This window comes from Oenanthe melanoleuca, chromosome 27, assembly GCF_029582105.1.
Source record: "Oenanthe melanoleuca isolate GR-GAL-2019-014 chromosome 27, OMel1.0, whole genome shotgun sequence".
Taxonomy (NCBI): Eukaryota; Metazoa; Chordata; class Aves; order Passeriformes; family Muscicapidae; genus Oenanthe; species Oenanthe melanoleuca.
The window spans coordinates 2,346,008-2,365,912 of NC_079360.1; the positions used below are offsets into that span (position 1 = coordinate 2,346,008).

The 19,905-nt window shown below is 48.0% G+C and overlaps 1 protein-coding gene and 1 gene segment (V, D, J or C); both read left to right on the forward strand.

Annotated features, from left to right (window-relative positions):
• LOC130264135 (M1-specific T cell receptor alpha chain-like) overlaps positions 1 to 19,905 on the forward strand; it is a 215,500-nt gene that overhangs the window by 127,904 nt on the left and 67,691 nt on the right. The window lies entirely within an intron of this gene.
• On the forward strand, positions 555 to 3,330 carry LOC130264142 (T cell receptor alpha variable 38-2/delta variable 8-like). The segment is given in 2 exon segments: positions 555 to 878; positions 1,598 to 3,330. Coding segments are annotated over 2 exon segments (561 nt in total).

Here is a 19,905-nt window from a genome sequence, read left to right on the forward strand (position 1 = left end):
CAGCATCCAACAACAACCAAGTACCCAGGGAAAGAGGAAGGAGGGTGAGGATGCAGACAGTCTGTGGAGTGGGCAATGCTGCCAGAAGAGTGGTGGCAGTCAGGACAATGACACTGCCAGGGATCAGAGCTGTCCCAGTCTGTGGTCACAGGGAGAGCCCAGGGTTCCTGCTGAGGAGCAGGAGGAGGACACAGGGCAGGGAGTGTCCTGGCTCTGCTGAGCAGCCTGGTCCCTGCAGAGTCCTGGGCTGCCTTTGCTGATGGGCAGGGGTCCGGGAGGGCTTTGGCAGGAGGAGGCAGCTGGAGAAGTGTCATCACTGGGAGGGAGTAGGGGGCTGGGCCAGAGTGCAGGGAGCAGGTGAGGAGCACTTTGGCTTAGGGGTGCCCTGGCCAAGCCCAGCTGGGATCCTGGGCTATCCCATGTGGGAGCAGCAGCTCAGCAGAGCCAGGGCCAGGGAACCAGGAGAAGGACAAGCTGACAGCCACCCTGGTTAGCTGCAAATTCCCAGCAGCATCAGCCACATGCATGACTTGCTGAGAGAAAGGGCAGGGCTGGCTGCAGAGAAACACGTCTCCTTTAGGCCAGCACAGCATTTCCTGCCCAACAAACAGTCTGTTCTTGCAGCATGCAGAATGAGAGACAGCCAGGAGGGCACGGAGAGCTTCAAGTAGTGCTCCTCCTGCCCCACCTCTCCCCTCAGTGCTGTCAGAGGCAGAGGGAGGGAGCAGGAGGGACTGGCCCTGAGAGCAGTGCCAGAGGCACAGGCAGGGCAGGTGTGGGCAGAGCTGTTGTGCAGGCAGAGAGAAGGTGGAGAGAGGCGAGCCAGAGCGGCCTGGCCATGTGGAGTGCCCTGTGCGTGGGCTTATTGCCCGTTGTAGGTAAGTGCAGGGAAGGGCTGCTGGCCCCAGGAGCTGAGCCCTGTGCTCTGCAGGGCTCTGGGCAGCTGTGCTGGGCGCTTGCAGCCGCACCTGTTCCCTGGCTCCAGCTGCCCAGCCGTGCCTGTGGAGCACGCTGAGAGCAGCCCTGCTCCTCTTGTGCCTGTCAGCTCGTCACCTCCATGCAAGCTGCCTCCTCTGCAGCCTGGGCACACGCAGGGCACCTCCCTGCTGCACTCAGAGCTTGGGGCCCAGCGCTCTGCCCTGGCACTGGACACTCTGCTCCTGGGGCACTGCGGCCCCTCTGGCACACACCAGCTGCAGGATGGCAGCACAGGGCACAAGCCCCATGGCCTGTGACAGGCCTGTGTCTCTGCTGGGCTCACCTAGAGCACTTTCAGGGACAGCAGAGTGGGTTCCTCACCCTCCTGTGTTGGCAAGGGCAAAGGGATTTGTCAAGCCATGGTGCAAATGCTTTGTGGTTCTTTGGGGAAAATCAGGAAAAACTTCCTGCCTGACAGGCAAAAGAGGGAGGGAATTATGGAATGCCCTTCCTTGTGAGCCTTGATAGCTGCTACCCACTCTGCCCATCTGTGTCAGCTGGCTTCAAAGAGGAGGATTTTGTCCTCCCACTGGTGCAGTGCCAGTCCAAAGCCCCACCAGCATTGCCCTGAGCTTTGCTGAATCTTGCAGTGACTGTGGTTTGTTTTTGCTCTCTGCAGCCATCTCGCTCGCTGGTGCAGCCACCTTGTTGCAGCCCAAAGAACTGACCGTGACAGAGGGAAACACAGTCACCATCCTATGCATCATGGAGGGGAATTCTATGTGGTACTACACCATGTCGTGGTACCGTCAGGGCCCAAGCCGCGCTCAGGAATGGATTTACACGGAGGATGGTACCTATGGAGAAGGTTTCCAGGATCGCTTTAAGGTAAAAGATCAGAGAATCCGGAGAAGATTCCCACTACAGATCCTGGCAGCAAAGCAAGAGGATGCAGCAACGTATTATTGCAGAGCAAAATCACCCTGAAGCAGCTCTGCAGCAGAATGGATCAAAAACTGCCAGATAGGGAAGACAGATATCTCAGCATTTCTTTCTAGCAGCTGCTCCTCAGGGCTCTTGTCAGGCAATGGCAGGTGTAGGAAACATCCCTCTGGCTTGGTGGCACTAAAAGGCAGTGGAGGGAGGGCTGGGAGAAGGGCTGCTGCCATTTATGGTGCAGGAGGATCTGTTCTGGCAACTGTTCAGGCTGTTTGGGCAAGTGCAGCTTTAGTGCACGTTGCCTGGGCTCCTGTCCAGCACGGCCTCATTTTTGCTCTGTGCCTTGGCTGCAGAGCCATGGGATGATGGAGATGTGTTGCTGTAGCTGCCAGAGTGCTGTAGTGGATGTAGCCAGGCTGTTTATCAAAGGCAGATCAGCAGGGATGACATTGCTCTGGGTGGCTGCTGCAGAGCACCTGATGAGGAAGAATGAGTTGAGAAGTTGTGGTGAGATGATTTTGATTGTCCTGCAGGAGCTCAGCAAGCTGTTCTCTCAGTGCCCCTCCTCAAATAAGCAGGAGGAAAACATGCAATTAAGGCTTTTGGGTTGAGATAAGGACAGAGAGCTGTCCTTGCAGTGCCACCATGGGCAAACACATGGACTTGGAGAAATTAATTTAAGTTTTTGTGAATCAAATCAGAATAGGATAAGGAGAAAAAAAGTACAAATCTAAAAAAATCTAATCTGCCCAGTCATTGAACAGGGATGGGGAATGAAACTGTCAGTTCATAGCACATTTTGTCTGCCACTTCTTCCCTCTCATTCCCTTCCCCTGCCTGAGTGAGGAGTCCACCCCACAAAATACATTTCTCCAGGAATTTTTCAACTTTGGTTCTTTGCATTGTCTGCAGTTCTTCACAAACTCCTGCATTGTGGGTCTGTAGTTCACAGTGCAGTCCTTCAGGAACAGACTGCTTCAGTGTGGGTACCTGCAGCTTGTCCCAGAAAAGCTGCTCTGACATGGGCTACTTATTCCATGAGACCACAGCTCCTGTCAGGAGCCAGCTACAACATGAATTGTGCATGGAGTCTGAGATCTGCTCAGGACATATCCAGTTACTTCTGTCTGGGGAACCCTATGGGCTGAAGGGTCAATATTTGTTCCACCATCACTTGACATCTCCTGCATCATCCGGACCTTCAGCGTGGGCAGCAGGGTCATCTCTGCTCTGGCCTCTGCTGCACCTCCCAGCCCTCCTGCCTCAGGGACACTGAGCACGGCTGTGGGAAGTGGGAATCTTGCTTAGCCACGTTTACTGCGTTCTACAGTGAGACAGAGGGTCAGAGTGGGTATGAAGGTGGAAGTTGTGCATTCTTCATTCAGTTGTGCGCACAGCACTGACTTCCTTGGGAGCCCTCTGGACAATGTCCTTTGTAATGGACTAGAAAACAGCTCAGTTACATGGATCTGTGCAAGGGTAGATATTGTGTGCTCCATCCTCTCCTGGAGCCGTATCTTTTTTCTTATTCAGTATTTTGTTATATTGGTTAGAGTTTAATAAACCTTTGGAAATGTTAAAGTGGACATTTTTTCTCACAAACTCAAAGTAACACCGCCATGAGCAGTGACACCAAACAGCAGCAGACACCGGTCCCAGCTGCTCTGGGCTGCAGGCACTTTCCCCTTGGGTGCAGTTCCGGGCACAGCCAGCAGGGGCGCTGCTGGCTCCCGGCCGGGCAGGGCGGGTGCGATGATTGCCCAGCAGGGGGCGCTGTGGCGCCAGCTCGGCCGCCTTTTCACACTGTTAATGGGGGCTCAGGGGGGGAAGGGAGGGAGAAAGGGCTCCCTTTACAGACCCAAGGGATGGAGAAGGGGCTCTCTTTACAGATCCTGAGGAGCAGCCAGTGTCAGTGTCCCTCTGGATTGCAAAATAATCTGCTGCAAGAGCCCTCGAGCAGCAGCTGGAACGGCAGAGGGCACTGAGTCTGGCTTCTCCCTTGTGTTTATAAAGAAACGCTCTTTTTCATCTCTCCATGCCTCCATGTCTCCATCTCTCCGTCTCTTCTGCCACTGAGCCCCATTTCCCACATGGAGAGAGCAGACCGAGCTTGTGGCACAGCGCCCCTGCTGGCTGTGCCCGGAACTGCACCCAAGGGGAATGTGCCTGCAGCCCAGGGCAGCTGGGACTGGTGTCTGGGTCTGTTTGGTTCTGCTGCTGGTGCTGTTGGTTTGCCTTCTTATACACACACACACTGGTAAAGAACTCGTGTTCCTTTTCTCATGTCTGTGCCTGAAAGCCCCTACTATTGAAGTTACAATAATTCAGAGGGAAGAGGATAATGTTTTCCATTCCAAGGGCGTTTCCCACCTTCCTTGTCAGACACCTGTCTTTCAAACTAGGACAGCCACCACCCCCTGTGTGAGGCAACAGCTGGAGCAGCCACAAACTCACAAAGAGTACATCTATTTCCTTGCTCACCTGGGGAAATCCCAGAGCAACAGCCAGACAGAGGCAAAGAGAGACACTGGCATCTAAACTAGGTCCATGCTAGAGGATCCCTGGGTGTATTCGACGCTGGGCTGGAAGGTCACCTGATCTTCCCTATTGGAAGGTCATTTGGGCAGTTTCCCATCCTCCTGATTCCTCTGCTTTTAATTCACTCCTCCCAACACCCCCAGACCCAGACTGCCACGTTCCAGGACCCCTGTCACACTACCACTAATGCCCACATGAAGAGAATATGGGGAACAGATTGCATCGAAAGAAATGCTTTGAAATAACACAAGAAGTACTGGCTATTTACCTGCTTTCTGTCCAGATTAACTCCCTCAGAATTTCCCGAGGTTTCATGTTATCCCCAAGTTCCTGTTTACAGCTCAACCTTTCCGATATTTTTTGCGATCCTTCCTTGAAAGCCATATGGTGTTTCTTCAGGTGGTACGTTGGGTGTAAAACCACTGAAGAAGTCATGTGACTGCCTGTACAATCCAAAATTCTGTGTCGTGAAATAGAGACAGTTTTTGCTATGAAATATATCACTGTGTTTTGGACTGGGTACCACAATGATATAAACAGCATAGGCACCTGTAAAAAAACCAAAAACCAAGGAAAAGGATATGATATTTTGGGAAAGAAAGGAGATGGGTGACTGTAATGAATAAGAAGAGAAATACAAAATTATTTCTATTTTGCCTTTTATCCGGGACATATAAAAGAGCTCATGGGTAGAAGAAAGCGAGAAGTTGAATATTCTGTAGTCATTCCAGCTATTTGAAATCACTGAACTATTCAATTAAAGTAAGTCTCCCTCTGGATAATCTCATGGACTTGCACCCATGGACAATTAGGACTCATATTTGGCTTTTCATCTCCTGTTTTACAACACTTTTGAACACTCTGAAGGAAGAGTGAGTTATTGGACTGAGTCTTAGCAATGTGAGCACAGAGAAGCTTATATTTGGACAGGGGACGACTCTCACAGTTCTACCAAGTAAGTGACATTTCTTTATTTCTGAAATTTCATTTAAAATTGAGGTGGAAGTGAAAAAAGGAATTTAATGGATTGGGCTAACTGTATGGATTTTCATCTACAATAATCCCTTGAGTGCACTCTCACTCCAGCCAGGCTTTCAAGCCAAATCAGCAGCTTGGATTTGCTCAGGAAGTTTTCCCAGGAACAACTGGGCTGACTCTGCATAGCACCATTATTCCATGATCCCCAAACACGAGCAGGACCCTGCTTAGCATGGGATAATTTATTCCCACTTTGGGCAGCACTCTGGCTCAAATTTCCTGTCAAGTGTTGAATTCTCCAGTGCACTTGCACTGAGTGACTTGGGGCAGGACTGCAGAGCTCAGAGAAGAGCTCACAGTGCTGAGGAGTTTTGAGACAGATCTGTGACTGCCTGCTTTGAGCAGTTCTGGTTTGACACGGGCACCACACTGATTGTGTCCCCAGGTAATTCATTCCACTGCCCTGGGGAAAGAGGTGGAAGGTGGTTAAATAGCCTTGGGCTTAAATTCTCACAAGTGCCTCATCCCCAAGAGCTCCTGGCATGAAAGACAATTGACTGCCAAATTGTGTGGGCTCTGAAAAGACCAATGTGTGGAGTAGGGATTACAAGAAACCTTAGCTGTTCCTATCTTTATTTGGAATTCCATGATATACAGTAAGGGTTGATGTCTCCCTGAGGTTTTTTACAGGAATGTGAATATTGGGGTGGCACAGGGGTTTCTGATGTTTATCTCTGTTGTCCTAAAGATTCAGGTGCATTGCTCAGGAACTGCTGCTGTTCTTTCAGAGGTCTTTAATGTACTGCAAGAACATCCAAAATTATTTTAGGTCGACTAGGTTTTAGAATACAGGACTCCTCCTGTGACTTTAGAAGACTAAAGTGAAGAAGAAGTACAACTTTTTGAACAAAACAATGTTCAGAACATAAAAACCACAAATGCCTTCCAGAAGCAAGCATCTGATAGGATTTCATGGCTGAATTGTCTCAAAATGCAAAGTACTGGGACTCAAATGAGGCTTCTGTGGTCAGATAAAACAAATCTTCTGCTCTCTGAAATATAATTGCACTGTGTACAATATTTCTTGCTGAAGATCTAGCCCCAGGAGTTATTGCAGAGAAGCAGCTTGTTTGTATTCTGGCTGTTTGGGAAGCCTGGAGAGGAGACCACATGAAAAGCCTTTCAAGGTCTTCTCAGAGAACACAGAATGCACAGGACTGACAGGCTCTGGCCAGCCATGGTAAAACACCTGGGAAGGAAATGTTTGGTTTGTGTTGGGTGTCTGGTTGCTGTAGGTGTGGACAAGTGTGTAGTTCTGCCTGTTTGGTCAGGAGAGCTGACCCATGAAATTGTAGCAGAGCATGATTTGTCTTCATCTCAGTTCCTTAGCAGTGCCATAGGGCTGATGGGGAAAGGGTGTAAAGTCAGAGCCCCTTCATCAAACTTCCATCAGTACCCTGGGATGAACAAATTGTTAGACCTGAGGGATCTCTTGACCCACCTGCAAGGCAGACACCATGGAAAATGAAAAGCCTCAAGCACCTCTCCTTACCCAAGAGACCCCTCAGGGTGCTCCTATCAAAGCAAACATGTAAATCTTAGTGGATGTGTGTGACAGCCTTTCATAAGCTGAGCCCTTTCTGGCAAGGAAGGCCACTGGGGGATCCCTGTGAGTTCCATATTTTTACTCTAATTTAGATTGTTTATCTGAGTTAAGTGCTGACAATGGTTTTTTAATGACCATTTATTCTCCATAAATAATCTGATCTAGAAGCAAAGGTATTTTTTTTAATCATGGTATCACAATGATTTCTTGGCTACTAAATTCTTTTCACAGCAATAGTTTTTGTGTAAGACAGCTGGATGGGAGTTTAAGCAATCATCCTTCATTACTTGTACCTCTATTGGGAAGGAATGATAACCCCAAAGACAGTAAATGAGAATGTTACAAATTAGTCACAACTGGAGTACATGAGAACTTTCGGTCATTCAGCACATGGGCAAACCTCTCCAAACCATGCTTTTCTTTACAGATATTTCAAAAACTTCTGACCCTCAAATAATTGTGATGAAATCAAAGAAACTGGAAGAAGGTGGCAGTCCTGGCAAAGCAGCTTGTTTGGCAAGGAATATTCAGACAAAGAGCATCAGCTTGGAGATGCCCTCTAAGGAGGTCGTGTATGAACAGAGCACATCCATTTTGACACCAGAGGGGCTGTACAATGCAATTCAAGTGGTCAGTGTGACAAACGACACAGAGGTGACCTGCACGGCCAAATTCGACAGCAGCACGATGACAGCACAGCCAGGTACAGTTTGGTGGCACAGCTGTCACTTGTTTCTGGAGACAGTGGCCTGTGGGGCTTTGTGTTCTCCTTCTTGACAGCAATGCCCTGGGCAGCCAGCAGAAATGAGAAAGGCTTTGGGGATTTCAGCAGGGAGAGCTGAAAGATGTTCCAAAGCATCTGAAAGAAATGGTTTCAACCATTTAATTACTTGGAGATACCTTTTTTGGGGAAAAGAGGGAAGACACAATCTATTTATTCAAAATGTATATTTCCGTATGGCTAAATATTTCAACCTGTAGCAACAAACCTTCTGCAGCACAAGCTGGAACAGCCTATCTAAATCCTGCAAAAATCAAAGATTGGATTTGCTGTGAGGGCTTTTAAACTAAGTAAATTGTTATAGTTTGCAGGATGGTTTTTGCAGTCCTGAAGGTGTTTCAAATAGTAAAACCAAAACAATGCAGGAATATTTCTGTTTCCTGCGGTTGCATAGAGAAATTGTCACCTCCAATAATGTTAGAATTAATGGCTGATCATTTGATAAGCCAAACTTTCCTCAAGTTCCTACAGGAAATGTCACATGAACATTTCTTGTAATCCTGTATAAAATGTGGATATATTTTAAAATATATTTTCTTTATCATTCTACAGAAGAGGAGGCTGGAGAACCAGTGGCAGGGCCCAGTGAGAGGGTTTGCAACAGCACAGAGCCCTCAGCACAAGGTGAGTTACCCAAACAGGTGGTGAAGGTGCATTGCTGCTTGGGGGATAAAGGCATGGAAATGGATTTGCTCCAGCCCACAGGAGGCACAACACAACACCTTCACCAGACACAAGCTGCTGTTGCAAGGTTGCTCCTGCAGTGACACACAAGCCCCAGGAAGCCAAAAGCAGCAGAGACAGACCCTGGGCTCCCCTGTTGTTGCCATGTTCTCTATCGTCTGTTCCTTTGCTGCTCTTCCTGTCCCTGACACCATCCCCTGGGCATTGTCCCACTTTCTGCCAAGATCACACCATCAACACCTAGACCATGATCTCTCTGCTCTTTTCTGGTCCCTGAGCAGATGCTGAAGGGCAGAGAGTGAACATGCTGTCCATGGCTGTGCTGGGTTTGAGAGTCCTGCTGGTAAAGAGCATCGCCTTCAACACCCTCATGAGTATCAAGCTGTTTCTTCTCTGAGGTGAGGGAGCTCACAGCTATCAAACACTGGTTCCTGGGCCCAATTTCATTAAATTTCTTTTAAACCCTCCTTTGCTCTTCCAGTCATGGGGAATGAAGGCAAGAGGAGCCCAAGGATGAGCAGGAAAGAATGTGAACCAGCAGCACAAGGGGCTTGAACAAGCAGGGCCAGAGCAGTGACAGAGACCAGCCAGGACACAAGGCAGCAGCTTCCCCTGAAGACATTGAACACTGTTCACTCCTGCCTGGCCAGCTGGTTTACACTGAAGAGTTTAAAATGCATTTGCTGTCTGCTCTCTTCTGAGAACTGAGGGGACTGGATTTTTCCTCATCCTCCTGCTAAGTAATCTTCCCACCTTTGTGGCATTTGCACACAAGTGTTCAAGCTGCTTCAATAGTTTTCAAAACTCCAATGCTCACTCAAGATATCTGGGCTTTTGAAAGCACCTTTCCCAGGCATGTTGTGTTACTGCCTGTGCCACTGCAGTAGTGCTGCTGAGAGAATTCAAGACAAGTAGTTACCATTTGTATCTTTGTGCTTTAGATCGATTTTATAAATATGTATTGCAGGTGAGAAAGAGCTGTGTAGGATTTGAAGTGGTATCATCCAGATAATGTTCATTTCTTTATTCTGTATTTCTTTTGCCAAATATATCTCACGTGCATTTTGGAATCCTTTAGTTCAGACAGAAATAAAGTTTTACTAGAGTAGAATGCTGTGGGTTTTCTGTTTTTTTTCTTCTGAATCTGGGATGGAGATTGAGGAAGTCCAGCTGTCGTAAAGGCCACTGGGATCGCAAATACAGCTTTGATAATGTAGATTTTCCATTGATTGAATGTTTCTGTTCCAGACTCTGTGCAGAGAAGTGTCTCTCTGGCACATTCAGGAGCTTCAGGGAGGAGAGACTGTGTTGGTTTCACGTGCTTGGGGGGAGGGGCTCTCCCGTCTCTGGGAGCGTCCCCTGTGAGCTGCTGGCACCAATCAGAGAGCTGATTTGGTGATGGACAGCTCGGGAAACCAATGAAAAGTTATTTCACTTTCACAAATTACAGTGGATCAGGTTTGCTCTCTCTCTTTCGGCTTCCGGTCTCCGGTGGTCGTGGTCCCTGGCTGGGGCCCCGGCCCGGCTCTGGGCTCGGCCTGGAGTCCGGCCCGGTGCCCCGGCTTTGCAGGGGGCCCAGCTCAGCACCCCAGCTCTGCTGGGGGCCCGGCTTGGGACCCCGGCCCAGTGGGGTGCCCAGCCCGGCCCGGTCGCATGGTCGCGGCCCCCCCCTTCCTGACCGCATGGCCCCGTGTGGCCCGGAGCTCCCCTCTCCATGTGGCATGGCCTAGCAGGGGGGATCGGGGAGCCAGCAAAGGCTCTCCCTTCCCCCTTCCCTCCTAGTTCTGAGAGAAGAGGCCTCCAGCTGCCCATTGTGTTTCTTCACGATCTGGGTACAATTGTAACTTCTTTATGCCTTGATCCTCGATTTTTCTAAGCTCTCTCTATGGGAAGAAATAAAGTCTGGAGACTTCAGAAGTCAGCGCAATGAAGATAAAGTTCCTGGTGGGAAGAGATTGAAAAGATGCGAACTGATAAGTAGCTGAAAACCTTTTTGTGGGCTGTTGTAAATAGAGCAGGGCCGAGACCTTTATTAAATAACAGCTCTTTTATTAATGGGGGTCGCAGGGAGGTCCTACGCCTGCTGCTGACGCCAGTCCAACGCTGGGAGGAGGACTTCGTGCAGTTCTGTCCAAAAGCAGAGCTGGGAGTTCCCACCTCACGGGCACGTCCAGAAGTCCATGGTGGCTCATTGGTATGGGGGAAGTTACTCTTTTCAGCTGCTCCTCAGATTGTGGTGACTAAACAGTTACACAGGGTACATTGCAGGTGACTTAGCTCATTAGTTGAGGTGATCGATAACTTGGGTTTGGTGTTGATTGATTAGTTTCGTGAATTTTCTCTTTAGCAGCAACTTCTGATATGGTGGCACTGGGAAGTTTCTGAAGATTTACATATGGGGTGTTGCTTACTTGATAGGCAGGCAGGCAGCAGCAGGCCGGAAATGAGGTAAGGGAAAGGGCAGAAGTGGGTAGGGGAAAGGGCGGAAATGGGAGGTAACTGGGATAGGGAAATACAATAAACCGGGGTTTAAATTACATAAGGATTACACATTCAACTGGGGAAAAGAACATAGCAACTTGATTAAAGAACTAACAAACAAACAAGTGGATAACACAATAAGGTGAGTAACAATCTTGTTAACTCTTCTAGCAACTTTAGTTTTATGGTTTTCAACTAAGACTTTTTACCACATGGGCTAAGGGGATTGTGACTTCACTAAAATTCCTTTAAACTGTAAAATATACTTGGGGAGGTTTTGGGTGCTTGAGAAGAAGAACCTTATTTTTGCCTTGGAGAAATAGAGCTCTCTGTTCTGGGACAGAAATGTGAACAGAGACATTTAATAGAGAAATAGATGACTTTTTGCATCGGGGAATGAAGCTCTCTCTCTCCAGGGACTGGAATAATGACAGAGACATTTGATAGTGAAGGAGATGAAGAGAATCTTGTTTTTTCAGCAGCCTGCCTTTAAAAGTACTACCCCATGTGTGTAACATAACCCATTGCACAGCTCTGAAAGGACTGTGACAGAATGAGAGGAAAATCATAATCTGCAATATTTTTCCCGGGCGGATGTGGATTGTGGAGGTGAAGACGCCCCCTAAGCCATAACCAAGAAGGGACTTTTCTCTCTTAAGAAAACTGAACTAATAATTTGAATGTATCACTGACTGAAGTGCTCTCTGTATGTTTGTTGGTAAGAAATGTTGAATGAAGGGGAGGAGGAAACAATCTAGGGATCTTATTCTGAATATATTTTGTGTTATTAATAAATTTCTTCTTGGACCTTTCTAAGTTTTAAGCCTGCCTTGTCTCTACTCCTGGGTCCCGTCTCTAAAAAAAAATTAAATATATTAAGGTTGGCAAACCCAAGTCACACTGTGACAGAGACCTTGCTAATGGCATGAGGGAGGAAAATGCTCCCAGCAGCAGAGAAGAAACCCTGCTCTTGTTTGGCACTCAGGGATAGGAGCAAGGGGCCACGAAGAAGTAATTTCGGGTGGTTTGATGGAGTGATGGTTTCCATGGCAACTTGGTTCTTACCTAACAGAGCCCAGCTCACACCTTCCCCAGCTCATCCCCCTCTCACAAGCTACAGGCAGGATGCTGTGGTCACCATTTGTGACTCACTTACAGCAGGCAGCATTAACCCTTCCCTGCTTTTGAGAAAACAAGTTAACCACATCCTGCAGGGGAAATAAGGCTTTTCTGCCCCTGGCTGAGATCCTGCCGCCTTCAAGGGAGCCTTGCACAGCACACAGCTTGCTCAGGTCAGAGCCTCAGGCCCTGCAGACACCCAGAGAAGACCCTCAGCCCTTGCAGCAGCTGTGGGAAATGTGCATGGCAAATCCAAATCCAGTGAAATGCTCATTTAGTGCATTCTGCCACCGTAGCACAATTCAGGGGGAGCCATTCACCAGGATTTTTATCCTGATTTTCCAATGACACCCAGAACCACTTTCTCAATCACTTGACACCTTTTTCCAGTCTCTCAGGCAGATTTATATTTTTAGAATGCTCCCTTAGACAAAAACAGTGGAATCATATGCACAGGAGGGAAAGGTCAATGATTAAGTGCTGGTATAATCCCAGAGCCATAAAGTCTTGATGAAGTCTGGGACCAGGACTGGATCCATCCACACCTCCTCTGAGAAGGAGTTTAGAAAGCAGGGGGGTCCTTTCTGTACCTCATCACTCAATGGGAGGGATTTCCTTTTACACCTCAACACCTTTTCCTGTCCCCAGCCTCCACATCAATCATTCCAAATCAATTCTAATTCGATATTCCTGTCCCTGTTCCATTCCTGTATCAGAGCTACAGAGTGAGCATTGCTGTTGGACTGTTCCACACTTTGGTACATTTGTATTAAAGCTGCTTTTGCTGACACCTCTGACAGTGAGTGTTTCATTGACCTAAAGCCCTCCTTTCATGGCAGGGCCCCAGATTGCCCCACTCAGCAGTGGCTTTGCACTTGGCATTTGCCATGCAGAACATGCAGCTTAGGAAAACAGGAGAATAGAATTGTTTCCAGTGCAATAGTGAGATTGTGTTAGTGTGGGTAATTCCACAGAAGAGGAGAGAATCTGCAGCTCTCCCAGCTGATACCAGCTGAGGAGAGTTTTGTAGAGATACTCTGCTGCACATTAAAATCCCCTCTGTTCAAAAAACACATTTGCATGTGGAATTATCCAGACATCTGAAAAAACAATATTGTACTGCAGGGGATCACATGATAAAAAAATAATGGAGGATGATTAAAAGAAGAACTCTCTGGCACAACATATTTTTACATTACTATATCTATTCTGCAAATTCATTTGTGTCCATGTGTGATTGTGCTCAGACAGCCTTTGAAAATCTCCAGAGGCTCAGCCACTGTCCCTGGAGATATTCAAAAGCCACCTGGACATGGTCCTTGGAAAACAGCTCCAGACACTCCTGCCACAGCAGGGCAGACCCAATCACCTCCAGAGGTCCCTTCCAACCTCAGTTGTTCTGCATTTCTGTGATACCTTTCTCATACTGAGGGAAATGAGAAGAAGTTTAACATTTCTCTATATACCTTCAGTCAGGGGCTTTGTTCACCTTTGCCCAGTGGGAAAGGAAATGAAGTTCCTTTTCAAGGGACTGTTTCTGCACTGAAGCCCTGAGCTGAACATCTCAGCAGACTGGGAGCAGCACAGAAGATACACAAAAGATAACAACCATTAATGAACATCAATTCCAAACATCACCTCTGGCATGGTCAGAGACCCTTGCTCTGGTAAAAGAGAAGGGAGAGAACCAAGAATGAGAACTGAAATAATATCGAAGGTGAAGGGATCAAGAGGAAATCAAATACTACAGACTGTGTAACTGGCGATCAGTTAACACTGAACCAATGAATTTCCCTGGGTTTTGATTGTATAAGCAGGAAAAAATCCAGTGAAAACCTTGTGTGATGAAATGATTTTTTTTGCAAAACCCATGCAGTATGTGGATGAAATTATTTCTGTTACACATCCTGGCGAAAATAAAGTAATGCCTTCATTCTCTAGCAATAAAAAATGCTTTCACAGACTTTTTAGTTTTTCCCACAGTTTCAGTGAGAAGACTACCGACAAGGTGACCTTCAATAAAACTTCTAATGTAATTTGAGGTCCATTTTCACACTTTAACACGTTTATTTTTCCTCCCCCTGTTGAGTCTCACACACGGAGTGTGGTATCTGACATCTGCCCTGCTGAGCAAGTCAAATAGGTGAGAGCTCTCCTGTGGCAGAGAACATTAAAAGCTTCCTGAAAGAAGAAACCTCTCTCCAAGAGGTTACATGGGAAAGCACCGTGAGGAAGTCCATGAGAATGGGCAATATTAAATAGCTTTTTGCATCACTGAATCCTTCTTTTGCGATACACAGCATTAATCATATTCCTGAATCTGCTGGGTATAATCTGATCTGCCTGTTTTGTGACATGAAATACTAAAAACGTGATGGTAAAATTAGATCCATTGATGTAAACTGAACTTCTTTCTCTGATCTCTCCTGACATCTTCTGGCCAAAGTGTTCATTATTCTTACAACACTTTGAGTTTCATGAAGTCCAGGAAATAGATCAAACAGGAGAAAAAACACAAAAAATCCCATAACAACAAAATAAACTATCCAAACCCCACAAGAAGCCTTGTGTCTCCACAGGCCACAAATTAAGCTTCCTTGCTCTTCTTTTGCATTCGGACCTTGCCAGCAGAGGCAGTTGGAAACTCTTGCTGAGTGATCCAGAGGCTTTGGAAAATCATGGATCAAGAAGCTGAAAAAGCTGAAAAACTCCAGTGAGATTCAGAGAAGCTTCATTTGGAACTTCAGACTAAAACAGGCTTAGAGCTGGAAATTATTTGTAACAGAAGAAATGGAGGAGAATATGGGAAGCATTTGCAGCACTTCTTTCAGAATTCCTTAGGAAGCTCAATCTCAAATACTGCAGCAGCCTCACACTTGGGCTTCTTCCCTGTGTTATGTCGAGATCAGGCTCAATATCTCAGGAAGTCCCCATTGCTGACTTGGGATCAGAATGGTGTTTTCTGTCAGATTGTGCCTTGGACTATGGGTTTTGCTGAATTCTGTGGGAAGCATTTCTCTTTTCCAAATGTCAGGAAATGCTCCCTGCAGGGGAGGAGAATGCTGGTAATGAAAAGTGGTGTGTAGAAAATGAGAGGAGGAAAGCCAAGGCACACCCAAGAGAGCACCACAATGTGCAGGTTAATTCAGCTACAGACTTGGTTTGATCTGGATCTCATTCAGGGTGCAGTGAGTGATGTGTGCCCTGAGTGGGTGCAGGAAGGAGAACTAGGTGGGGTTGATTCAGGACATCTCCATTACTGCATTTCTGAAAACCTTCCATAAGCAAGTCATCCACTTAAATATGTGCAGAACAAATCGTGAGAGGCAACAGAGAGCTGAAAAGGGCATATCCATCACAGAAACTCGTTAGGAGGATGGTTAATTATCTGACTGTAAGGGCAAGTTCTCCTTCTCTCTCTCCCTTATATTTCATGCAGCAGATACGGTCTGAGGTAAAGTATTGGGAACCTGATCTTCCCCTGCAAATCTCTTCAGGCCCGGGGAGTGCAGAGCTCCTGGGAACGTCTGTCTTTCCAAAGCACAAGTTTGAAAATAGATGCCAACTCTGTGATTTCTGTAGGGAGGGCCTTAGTTGATTCCTGGCCATGCCAAAGCCTCTCACAATCAGGGCACTTCTTCTCTTGTGCCCTGTATTGAAACATAACATGCAAGGAGACCGAGTAAAGACACCCCAGCCTTCATCAGTGGGCACCTCTAACAGGCACTTTGTACAAACATTTCTATTTTGATGACAAATAGGGTCTCTGGCCATAGTGTTCCACTGCTTCGGAGCACGGCTACATCATCCTTGGGAGAACATCTTTCTCTAATACTTGACAGGAGTCACCTCCAGAGGTTGAGGCTTTCTGACCTCTTCCCAATCCCCTTGTCAATGCCCACAGCCCTGCACAATATGATCCTGAGGAGCACCTCTAGCAACATACATAGGGTTAGGTGGCACAGCCACAGGAATAGCCCAGGCAGCCACAAGTGGCTCCATATATAACACAGCTAATGCTTAGGTCAGATTTATTTCCCACACACCCTGGGCAGATCTGTTCTTATCTCAACCCTTCATGTGCCACACAGGATGCCAAGCAAGGCTGTTGTGGCTTAGGAATGGTTATTGCCCAATTTAATGTTCTCAGTGACCCACTCCAAACCGGGTCTTTCACAGGGTGTGTATATGTGTGAATATAGAGAAGGATTAAAAGAAATATGGGGACCACACAGGGTAAGAGACACCCAGCAGAGCACTGAGCTTCAAGGTCTGCCACTCCTGCCCCACCTGCTCCTCCTGCCCCGCCCTCCGTGTTGTCAGAGGCAGAGGGAGGGAGCAGGAGGGACTGGCCCTGAGAGCAGTGCCAGAGGCGCAGGCAGGGCAGGTGTGGGCAGAGCTGTTGTGCAGGCAGAGAGAAGGTGGAGAGAGGCGAGCCAGAGCGGCCTGGCCATGTGGAGTGCCCTGTGCGTGGGCTTATTGCCCATTGTAGGTAAGTGCAGGGAAGGGCTGCTGGCCCCAGGAGCTGAGCCCTGTGCTCTGCAGGGCTCTGGGCAGCTGTGCTGGGCGCTTGCAGCCGCACCTGTTCCCCGGCTGCAGCTGCCCAGCCGTGCCTGTGGAGCACGCTGAGAGCAGCCCTGCTCCTCTTGTGCCTGTCAGCTCGTCACCTCCATGCAAGCTGCCTCCTCTGCAGCCTGGGCACACGCAGGGCACCTCCCTGCTGCACTCAGAGCTTGGGGCCCAGCGCTCTGCCCTGGCACTGGACACTCTGCTCCTGGGGCACTGCGGCCCCTCTGGCACACACCAGCTGCAGGATGGCAGCACAGGGCACAAGCCCCATGGCCTGTGACAGGCCTGTGTCTCTGCTGGGCTCACCTAGAGCACTTTCAGGGACAGCAGAGTGGGTTCCTCACCCTCCTGTCTTGGCAAGGACAAAGGGATTTGTCAGCCCATGGTGCAAATGCTTCCTGCTTCTTTAGGGAAAATCAGAAAAAGCTTTCCGTCTGACAGGAAAAAGGAGGGAGAGAAATGTGGAATGTTCCTCCTTGTGAGCTTTGATAGCTGCTACCAGCTCTGCCCATCAGTGTCATCTGGCTTCAAAGAGGAGGATTTTGTCCTCCTGGAAAAAAATTTGGTCCAAAGCCCCACCAGCATTGCCCTGAGCTTTGCTGAATCTTGCAGTGACTGTGGTTTGTTTTTGCTCTCTGCAGCCATCTCGCTCGCTGGTGCAGCCACCTTGTTGCAGCCGAAAGAACTGACCGTGGAAGAGGGAAAGGCAGTCACCATCCCATGCAGCATGCAGGGGGATTCTATGCGGTACTATACCATGTCGTGGTACCGTCAGGGCCCACGCGGCACTCAGGAATGGATTTACAAGGAGGATGGTACCTATGGAGAAGGTTTCCAAGATCGCTTTAAGATACAAGATTTGAGAACCAGGAGCAGATTCCCACTGAAGATCCTGGCAGCAAGGCAAGAGGATGCAGCAACGTATTACTGCAGAGCAAAAATCACCCTGAAGCAGCTCTGCAGCAGAATGGATCAAAAACTGTCACGTGTGGAAGACAGATGTCTGATGTCTCAGCATTTCTTTCTAGCAGCTGCTCCCCAGGGCTCTTGTCAGGCAAAGGCAGGTGCAGGAAACATCTCTGTGGCTTGGTGGCACTAAAAGGCAGTGGAGGGAGGGCTGGGAGAAGGGCTGCTGCCATTTATGGTGCAGGAGCATCTGTTCTGGCAACTGTCCAAGCTGTTTGGGCAAGTGCAGCTTTAGTGCACATTGCCTGAGCTCCTGCCCAGCACGGCCTCATTTTTCCTCTGTGCCTTGGCTGCAGAGCCATGGGATGATGGGGATGTGTTGCTGTAGCTGCCAGAGTGCTGTGGTGGATGGAGCCAGGCTGTTTAGCAAAGGCAGATCAGCAGGGATGACATTGCTCTGGGTGGCTGCTGCAGAGCACCTGATGAGGAAGGAGGAGTTGAGAAGTTGTGGTGACTTGACTTTGGGTGTCCTCCAGGGGCTCAGCAAGCTGCTCTCTCAGTGCCCCTTCTCTACTGGACACGAAGAAAAATATGCAATTAAGGCTTGTCGGTCCAGATAAAGACAGGGAGATGTCCCAGCAGTGCCATCGTGGGCAAACACATTGACTTGGGGAATGCTAATCAAATCAATATAGGTTAATGAGAAATAAGAACAATTCATGAAACTTCTCCTCCATCTGATCACTGCGCAGGGATGGGGAATGTGGCTTGCAATCACTTCAAAACATGTTTTCTCTACCATTTCTTCCTTCTCATTCTCATCTCCTGCTTCAGAGTGGAGTCCAACCCACGAATGACATTTCTTCATGATCTTGTCCAATGCAGTGAACTTCTTCCATTTGGCTGCAGTTCCTCAAAACGTATCCAGGATGGGTCCTTTCCATGGGGTGCAGCCCTTCAGGAACAGGCTGTGGCACTGTGGCTCCTCTGTGGGACACAGGCTCTATCAGAAAACCTCTGTTCTGGGCTACTCACTGCATGGGAGCACAGCTCCTGTCAGGAACCTGCTCCAATAGGAACTCTCCATGGGGTCACAGGTTTTTTTCAGGCCATTTCCACTTGCTTTTGTTTGGGGTCCTGCATTGTCGGCAGAGCCAATATTTGCACCAATCCCCATCAACTGAGAGGGATAAACCTTGGATTTTAGCCTTGGGCAGTTGGGGAATATCTGCTTTGGTCTCTGCAGCACTTCTAGCCCCTCCTTCCTATATCCTCATCCTTCCTGATTGCAATACTGATGCTTAGAAGAATGAGTCCTGACTGAGGCTGAGATTTTACGTCTGTGTTCGTTGTTCTGAATGCCCAGACTACATCAGCTCTTCCCAGCTCAGAATACCTTGGAGCAAAGACAAAACTCTGGAAGGGTGGCTCCACTCCAGTCCTCTGCCGCCAGGCAGGAGCTCAGACCAGGAGAGAAGAGGGACAGGCAGGGGCAGAGACCGGAAGAGGGACAGGAGAAAGGTGGGGGGAGTAGAGTTAATTTTTTTTTTTTTAGTAGCTAGAATGGGACCATGTTTTGAATCTATGCTGGAAAAAGTGTTGGCAATTCAGGGATGTCTGAGTTATAATCAGTGCTTACATGGAGTCAAGGCCTCCAGCTACCAGTGAGTAGCTGAGGGTGCACAAAATTTGGGAGGGAACACAGCTTGTTCAGCTGACCTCAACTGACCAGAGGGGTGTTCCAGGCCATAGGACATCATCCTCAGCATGTAAAGAAGGGGAAGAAGAAGGAAAGGGTGGATACTGAGTGATGGCATTTTTATTTCCATGTAACCATTAAGCGTGATGGATGTCTGCTGTTCTGGAATAGGTTGAATTCTTGGCTGTAGATGGGAAGTAGTTGATTAATTCCTTGCTTTGCTTTGCTCACACATGCAGTGTTTGCTTTATTTATTAAAGTGTTGACTTATTTATTAAAGTAATGAATTTTCTCACTTTTGTCCTTCTAATTATTTCCCCAGTTCAAAGAAGGGGAAAGGAGCAAGCAGTCACGTGGTGCTTAGTTACCATTGGTGGTTGAATTGTGAAAAAGAAGCACAATGAGCACTGAAAGAGCCACAGTTTTTACATGGAAAGGCAGAACTCTGTTGTTGAATGCTGCTGGGAACCAGGAAAAAGCAGCCTTGAATCCTTGCCTTTCTCAGGCTTCACAAGGACAAGAATTTATAACAGTGATTATACACCTGCAGGGTGCGTGAGAGCTGTGTGTCTTGTGATATTTTGCAGAAAGTGTGTTTTCAGAGAGATGTTGCCTTCTTGGACCAATGAGTCTTTTCTATTTTGTTTTTCACGTACTACCCTATATATAGTGTAGTGTTTCTTCGAA